Source organism: Condylura cristata, unplaced genomic scaffold (assembly GCF_000260355.1).
Source record: "Condylura cristata isolate star-nosed mole 26May11 unplaced genomic scaffold, ConCri1.0 scaffold00010, whole genome shotgun sequence".
NCBI lineage: Eukaryota > Metazoa > Chordata > Mammalia > Eulipotyphla > Talpidae > Condylura > Condylura cristata.
Window position 1 is genome coordinate 54103238 of NW_004567111.1, and position 8575 is coordinate 54111812.

Genomic DNA, 8575 nt, shown 5'->3' on the forward strand with positions numbered 1-8575 from the left:
CTCAGTGGCTATAAAACAAGCCCTTACTTTGTCCTTTTTAACTAATTAGGCTCCTACCAGAATTCTAATGTAGAAACTACACTGATATTATCTTCTCTTTCCCCCACCAGACATGGCCCAAGATGAACCTGTGAGAGTTGAGTAAACAAAACCCACACAGACTGTAGGAGTTTAGCCCCTTGGAAAAATAACATAAGAAATTATTAACTGGAACTACTGGGAGGCATGTTCAGAATGTGATTATAATTAAGAAAGCTAAATTTATTCCATTGCCTCTAAATTAAATGTATTAACAGAAGGGGTTAGCCAAGAGCAGAGTAGGAAATACTGGAAACAAAAGCTGTCTCTGAGTTTCTTGTTTTTATTTATACTTAATTTCATTTGTTCTGATTTAAGCTAACAACATTCTGGTGATAACTTGACTTCCTGTGTAGGATATTCTGAAACAAGGGCTGACAGGGCAGGAGGCCAGATGGAAGGATGGAACAGCCTGGGACCTGAGACAAGAGAGCTACCAAAAAACCACAAAAGGCTAAAAAACCAAAAACCAAAATCAAGGACTATAGCAATACAATACCCATCTAATAGGGGCCTGTGGGCTATGGCCTAACAAAGGACAGTACCTGAAAAGAGTAGAGGTCAGTTTGTGGGTTCTCACCCGCACCCACAATTGCAAGAGATCTTAGGTTCCACAAACAATCACCATGGTTTTATTTTACAAAGAGAGGAAACAAAGAGCTTACTGTATCTAGAAGTGGCTGACTCTCTCACCCAGATAGCATCAGTGATAGTCACCACTGGTCACCAGCAGTGCTGGACAGCACTGACCAGTGCTGGTCACTACTGGTCCCTCAGGCAGTGTCAGACACTCAATATTAACAGCTCTTGGTGAGTTAGTTGGGCTATCCTAACACAAACAACTCTTTGAGACACCAGGCACTGGCCTTTGATGCTCCTTTCAGGCAATGTTAGCGGCAGGACTGCAAGCCCAGTCTCTGAAAAAGGTGTTTGGTTTCTCTTCCCTCCTCAGAGGTTAGCTGCTGGATGCTTCTTTTCTTCATTCTTCTGAGGTCAGGAACGGAGTATTCCCCTTCTTTCATCAGAGGCTGAAACAATCTTATTTCTTCCCACTGAGGCTAGATCTAGTTGTGTCTCCACTTTGGGGGCTGGCATCATCTCGCCAACCCTCAGCTCCCGCTGAGCCTGGCTTATATCCTCAAGTCTGAGTGGAACTTTTTTTTCAATCCTGTGGCTGATTGGACCACTTATCATCAATCTGCTCATAGCTTGCTCCTGATTGGTCCATTCCAGGATCCAACACATACACTGTTGCATAAAAGATCTCTAAGGAGCAACTGCCACAACTGACAAAAAGTCAGTTACTGGGCTCTGAGGAGCCTTAGTGGATTTGCGGTGGAGCAGTAGAGTGAAAGAACACCACTGCGACAGCTGGCTCCCACAGCTGCGGTGGCTGGGTTCTGGTAAAGTTCGATGAGGAAACTTGTACTTGGCCCTATTGTGAATGAATTAATCTGTATCCTGAGTCATGAAGCTGTTGGCTGTGAATGAATTTAGTTAGCATAAAAGCCTGAGGGTATTCTCAACTCTGGTATCCAACAGGACTGACAGGAGAATAGAATAGTAGAATAAGTGGACCACATGTATTCCGGCTTTACTGTCAGTCATTGTTTGTAATATCTCTGTGTCTCATCTTTTATAATCCAATGGGACCTAATCATGTTGTTAAGGGGAAGGTTATCCTAAAAGAACTCTTCAGTTTGGTTACAGGGTAGCCCCGAGTGAACTCTTGGGCTGCCTGTTTGTGGGGCCTTACCCAAGCACTTAAAATATAATTTTCAGCAGACACACACAAAAGGGGAAAGGAAAAGGAACAACCTAGGGAAAGTGAGAGGGATACAAAGTAACTGGAATATCTTACCAGGTGGGCTAACTTGGAGCTCTAGTCACAAACTAAAAATGCTACCCCCAGTCACACGGTGAGAGCTGTTGCTCCAGAGAGAAAGAACCGTTACCTCTCCAGTGTGACAGTTAGAAAACCGCTCTATATTTATCCCCCAAAGTCCCAGAATGCCTGCTTAGCTCCGCCCTTAGGTCCTTGCAGTTCTCTCCTTGGTACTGCTGGGAGTTGTAGTTTTCCAATCACTGGAGTAGTGGATGGAATACAGAAAGCTGGAGTAGAGTGGAGTCCACAAGACTCTGCAGAGTTCTTTTAGGACATCCTTTCCCTTAACACATCAATTATTAAAACTATTTCATTAATTGCCACTTACATACTAAATTGATTTATTCAGTTCAGCCATTATCTTGAATATTGAGCAACACATTCTGCTGAAGTTCTGTGATTATAATAAAATTATGAAAATGCAGAAACAAAAAAAGTATCAAAAGATGAATGGATAAGCAAAATATGGTATTCACACATAATGGAATATTATATATCTTTAAAAAGGAATGCAGACATTCAGACACATGTTAACACATGACAAACCTTGAAGACATTATGCTAGAAGAAATGTTGAAGGAAAGCAGTTTGGCTTAGCAGCTTAGCTTGGTTAGCAATTCTGGGCCTCAGGCTGATAAAGAAGCGCCCGCGACCTTGACTAGGTTCTGGCTGTCTCCATTCCCGTACATGGGCACAGACCCAAAAACCCCAGCTTATAGGTTCTTTTGTGAATAATTTTGATACTTTCCATCCGCCTAACCGGGGCCTGACCAATGGGCGCAGGCCACGGTACCCCCCTTTGTTACAGTAATCTCCTTTTCATGTATATAAGCTTGATGCTGAAAATAAAGACAGGGACTTTCCTGGTGAACAGACTCACGGTGTCCGTCCTTTTTCCTTTCAAATGTCACACACAAAAAGACAAATCCTGCATAACTCCATCTATAGGAGGTGTCTGGACTAGAGGAATCATAGAGACAAAGTAGAATAGTGGTTGCCATGTGACTGAAGGAGAGGTCAATGAGTACATAATTTCAACTTTGCCAAAGTTCTAGAGATGGATAGTGGTGATAATAGCTGATAAGTAAATATAAAAACAAACAAACATGGAATCATCCCATGCCTGAGTAAAATCCAGTTTGTCATCTGATGAGATATATGCTAAGATATATCTACTGCAGAGAAGAGATAAAACTGCATTGGCAAGTCAAAAACCATCCAAGATTGATTAATCACCCTTTCCAAACTTCCATCAATCACTGACTAAAAATTACATAAGCATAAAGCAGTTCTGAATGGGGATGGCCCCACCTTCACTGGGCTATTTGAAGATACCACTCTTGGCCTTTCCAACAGCAGCTCTGAAGCCACAAATAGGCCTTTGCTGTAACACATTTGCTCCAGTGTACAAGTTGTGACTTGACAAGTCTTTCATTTTTCAGTCAACATAGCACATGAATGTATTTAATGTCACTGCACTGTATACTTAAAATGTATTAAGATAGTAAATTTTATGTATAAGAAAATTTGAGATAAAGGAAAAGTTGGACTAGGGTTTCTGGCCTAAGGTGCCTACAGTCTCCATGAGGGGACATATAGGTTGGGTGGCACCGTGTTTATGGAATGCAGACTAAAGAGAGTTAATACTTGTCATTCATTGGTGGGAGGAATTTAAATTGGTGCAGTCTTAATGGAAAATGATATGGAGATTTTTTAAAAATCAAGCAATGGAAATATCATATAAACCAGCAATGCCATATCAAAGTAATAATCAAAGAATATGAAAAAACTAACTCAGAAAAATATATGCTCCCCTATGTTGAGAGCAGCAGTATTCACAATAGCCAATCAACCTAAGAGAATCAATCTAAATGCCTATCTATGGATACTGGATAAAGAAATACGGTAGTATACTCAATGTATTACTCCTCAGTATTTAATAAGATAAAATCCTGTCTTTTGTAACAATATTGATGAAACTGGGATGAGTGAAATAAATCAGAAAGTGAAAGACAGCTACTTGATGGTTTCGCTCATATGTGGACTATAAATAACCAAATCAAGCAAACTGGTAAAACACAACAAAAATCTTGAGCTCCAAAAAATATGGTGGTTACCAACAGGGAAGCGGGAAAAAATGGAAGCAATGTGCTGTTATGCTTTTAGTAGAACTTTTGTGGTGGGTGTGAAGCAGATGTACGCAATTGAAGCTGCAACCGTCAACCATAGTTTCATAAACTAGATGTAAATCAACAAAATTTGACTTTAATAACATAAAATAGAGGTTAATACCCGACCCATTTCATGAAGAATCCTGCACAAAACATAGGTCATTATATAATTCCTTCAAGCGCTTTTAAGCAGTTAGCCAGGAGCCTTCCATTCTGGCTTGAAAAACAGGAGACCCAGTTAGATTCTTTCCCACGCCTAGCTTGCTTTTGGTTTGGCTTTCCTTCACAGGGTTGAAACCTCACCCTCCCAGCAGATGGCGCGGGCGCCCTCAGAGCACCTCCAGGGACATGGGGGCGCTCTTGCCAGCCTTTGCCTCACCTCGGTGACCTTTCCTTCCGCCTCCGGGGCCCGCCACGCCTCCCTCCGCTCGCTACTGCGCACACTCCAGCTGCTGCCGGGCGGTAGCATGGCGGCCTCTTCTAGTGGAGAGAAGGAAAAGGAACGGTCGGGAAGCGGCTCAGGGGCGACAAGCGGCAACAGCACACGAGAACGGTTGCTGTCCGCGTTGGAAGATCTGGAGGTCTTGTCGAGGTAACCCACAAGGGATTGGCCGGGGCTCGACCAAGAGGATTGACTCGCGGGTAACCGGCCTTGCGTAAGCGCTGGTTCGCAGGTCTCGCCCCGCTCTGGAGACCCCTGGGCGCCCTGCTTAAAATAATGCGAAAGCCGTGGATGCCACGCTCGGGGATTTCGTGGAGGCATTTCTCCCACTTAGAGGATATTTTAATAGTGACAGTGACCCTAGAGCCCCAGTACTGTCACCCTTAGCGGATCTTGGAGATCTCCAGGTGTGTGGCCCTAGCCTACCGTTCTACAAACATTTAAGAGATGCCCCTGGGTGTCAGGCACTCCCCCCTCCTTGTAATGAGGGGGAGACTAGTCGACCCATTGAAAGAACACAGTGTTAAGAGGGAGTTGTACAGAAGTGTAAAACAGCGATTGGCCCCAAGCCTTTTTTCATCAGAGGCTTGCGCGGTGGGCTACCGAAACCCAAGAGACTGGGTGCCTGGAGGAATTTCGGACGTCCTAGGAAGAATAAGTTCATCAGACTCATTGGGCAGCAGGTAGATGGAACTGCTTGTACAAAGCCCTAGAAAAATGAGCACGCATGACTTGGGGGAATTGCGAGTTTGGGATGACAGGAGTGCTGCGCGTGTGGCAGAGGTAGGTTAGGTGTTGTTCTCCTTATATTCTGTCACATTTCGTGGTAGTATTTTGGAACCTTCCTTAACGCCCTCACATTCACTTAGTTGTTAAAGTTGTATTGATACTACCTCCTAAAATATTGCTTAGATTTAACTTCTTGTTCCTTCCCTGCTGACATAACTATTTCTTAAAGCAACTTACCAACATTCTACTTAAAGCTTCTGCCCCTTTTCCTTCTGTGTTATTCAAGAACAGAGTGTTCTTTTAAACATGTCCAGTAGATTCCCAATTGCCCAATGAGGTAGATCCAGTTACTTAATTTAGTGTGACAAAGCTATTCTCCATCTGGTCTTAATCACACCCTTTCTAATCCACTGTCCCCCTCCCCCAGTCTCTTGAATGCTCCCCATTTAAAGCTATCAAATACTTTCTCATATTCACTGCCTTTCCCATTCCTCTATCAGGATATACCTATTAATCCTTCAGAATCCAGTTCAAACTTATCTTCTCTTTAGCAACATTCTTTGACCTATTTTAGAGCAATTCTTATATGTTGTATTACCTGAGCTACTAAACGTTGGCATTTTTTCTTTGCTATAAATTTAGTCGTTGCTATAGCAGGCATTACCATAATCACTGTGTCAATATAATATGAAATGGTGTAAGTTAACAAAACTAAACTAAACTAAATACAGACACCAGAAGTTATAATTGTTCGTTTAGTCCACTTGTTAGACTATATTAGATTAAAATACTGCTGGACAACAAACAGGGCGCATGCATTTTCAGCTACATAAGTCAATACAGAGAACAGTAAACTCATAGTTAGCAGACAGCTGCTTATATGTGTTGTCTAGATGTGAGTGTTTACACAGATTAATACTACTAATGCTATTTCCTTCTTTGTCTTTCTTGGTATTGTAGTTTGTGATGGAGAGCTTGTCGGTTTTTTTTTTTTTTTTTCCTTTAGTTAATGCTACTGAATGAATGCTTGATTTATTTCTTAGTAAAAAGACCCTGACATCATGGCATTTTCGTGTTTTGGATAAATAAGTTTTGGTAATTGATCCAGCTCAGATTTATTGAGTCACTGCAGCTGGGAGCACTGAAGTTCTCACATGGACTGTAGGACAAGAGAATTCGGCAAGATCAAGTCAGAAGTCATGGGAAAGTTTATTGTATTTGCAAAAAATTTTTTTTCTTTCCTTTCTTTTAGGGAACTGATAGAAATGCTTGCAATTTCAAGGAACCAAAAGTTATTACAGCCTGGAGAGGAAAACCAAGTAAGTGACTTATTTTGTAATTAAAAATAAACAATATGTGCAAGTTTCCTACTTATACTTTCTGAGAGAACAGAAAATTGAATCCTTTTAAATATTAATTGAAACTTTTTAAACTGGTAGTTTCTTTGTATCATTTACACAAGATAAGAAAAGTTATGTAAAGGTTTAGCAGTATTTCATGATCTTCTCTCATATGTCTAGTTACATATTTAAGTTTTTTCTTTTGAATTAACAAAGACTTGTTTAAATGGAGACTAAAACACTATGTGGATTAAAAAATATTCTCAAGTTAACCCATTATTGGATGCTTCGTCCTGTAGTGCACCTTGAAAATGAACAGAAGTAATAGTTATTTTGTGGTTAAGGTTACAAATTTTATTTTTGTGATACTTTTATGTGCATTCTAATTTTCTGTAATGAACAGATTTTTTTTCTATTTCAAGAAATGTTTTGAAAACAGGCAGTTACAGTTACAGAAGTTTTTTTAAAACTGTAACTTGAAAAATATTTTGAAGAGCTAACAAGAAGGATTACCTTTCCTAAGCTTTAAATAGGAGAGAGTACTAAACCTCTTTTCCCAACCTCTGTTTTATATAGTTATTTTATAGTTTCATTTTATGATGTGCTTGAAGGACTAGAAAGTTGAACCCAATTTTCTCTTTTCTGCCTTTAACTTTCATAGTTTTTGCCATATCTGCATAGTATTTACTTACTTACTTTTTGAAATCAACTTTTAGCCTTTTTCATTCTTCAAGAAATCACAGGTTTAATGTAACAGTTTTATTTTTTCTAAGACATGTTAGCACAGATGTATAACTATAAAAAATTTTTAAGTCATTAATGCCAACTGAAATCATCTTAAGTATTTCAAGGGAACATTATTATATTTAAGCTTAAACTTTTAAAATTTATCTTCCTTGGGAAATAGTAAATCTGCTTATTTTGGCATACTGTAGTTCTGAAAGGCTTATTCTCTTTGAAAAATAGCATATAATTAGGAAGTCTGAAAAACCTTGATATTTGTTTCCTAAAATAATCATGGGTAAACTATTTTTTTATTCTCAATAGGGATTGTAAATAGTATTTTAAAGATGTTAATGTTTAGCCTAATCAGTTCACATATGGGTGCTGTGTTTTATTATTAGACTATAACTTTCAACAGTCTGTTGTCTACTTTAATCAATTATTATCTAATAGGTACTTGAGTTGTTAATTCACAGAGATGGGGAATTTCAAGAATTGATGAAATTGGCACTTAACCAGGGAAAAATCTATCATGAAATGCAAGTTTTAGAAAAAGAAGTAGAGAAAAGAGACAGTGATATTCAGCAACTACAAAAACAATTAAAGGAAGCAGAACAAATCCTGGTAAGTTGACAGTGACTAGTTCTTAAATTTAAGGAAAGTATATTGTTTATTTCTGAAAAATAAATCTATTAGAAGTACTTTGAAGTGGCAGAAAACTTGACTTTCCAAGTCTAAAAGGCACAACTTATCGGTTTAGTTAAATGAAACGCTATTGTTTCCCCTTTTTCACCTAGTATTTTTGGGTAGTCTGCCTTACTTTGGATCTGCATTTTCATTAGGTTTCCCAGGATTTCATTATAAAATAGGAAATTTCACTTTTGTCCTGTTCTAATGTAAGTTTTAGTTATTTATAGTCTAAATCTTTACTTCAGTTTAAAAAATACTTTTAAGCTAGCAAATACATTTTTGATCCTTGAACATAACAGGTTTGAACTGAGCAGGTCCACTTACAGTAGAATTTCCTTGTAAAGATGATGTAAAATAACAGTATTGATAAATATAGTACATTGCTGTAAATGTATTTTCTCCTATGATTCTCTTAATGACATTTTCTTTTCTCTACCTTACTTTATTATAATAATGTACTGTGGTCTTAAAATAGAATACAGCATAAAAATGTGTTAATAGATTGTTTATGTTATTG

At 38.9% G+C, this 8575-nt stretch overlaps 1 protein-coding gene across 1 annotated transcript in view; it reads left to right on the plus strand.

Annotated features, from left to right (window-relative positions):
• Positions 1–4455: 4455 nt before the first annotated feature.
• MED4 (mediator complex subunit 4) overlaps positions 4456–8575 on the plus strand; it is a 10447-nt gene continuing 6327 nt past the window's right edge. Inside the window, exons 1-3 of the mRNA XM_004680256.2 lie at positions 4456–4726; positions 6558–6624; positions 7822–7992. Of these exons, the coding sequence (XP_004680313.1) occupies positions 4602–4726; positions 6558–6624; positions 7822–7992 (363 nt within the window). The 5' untranslated portion in view covers positions 4456–4601. The remainder of the gene's footprint in view (positions 4727–6557; positions 6625–7821; positions 7993–8575) is intronic.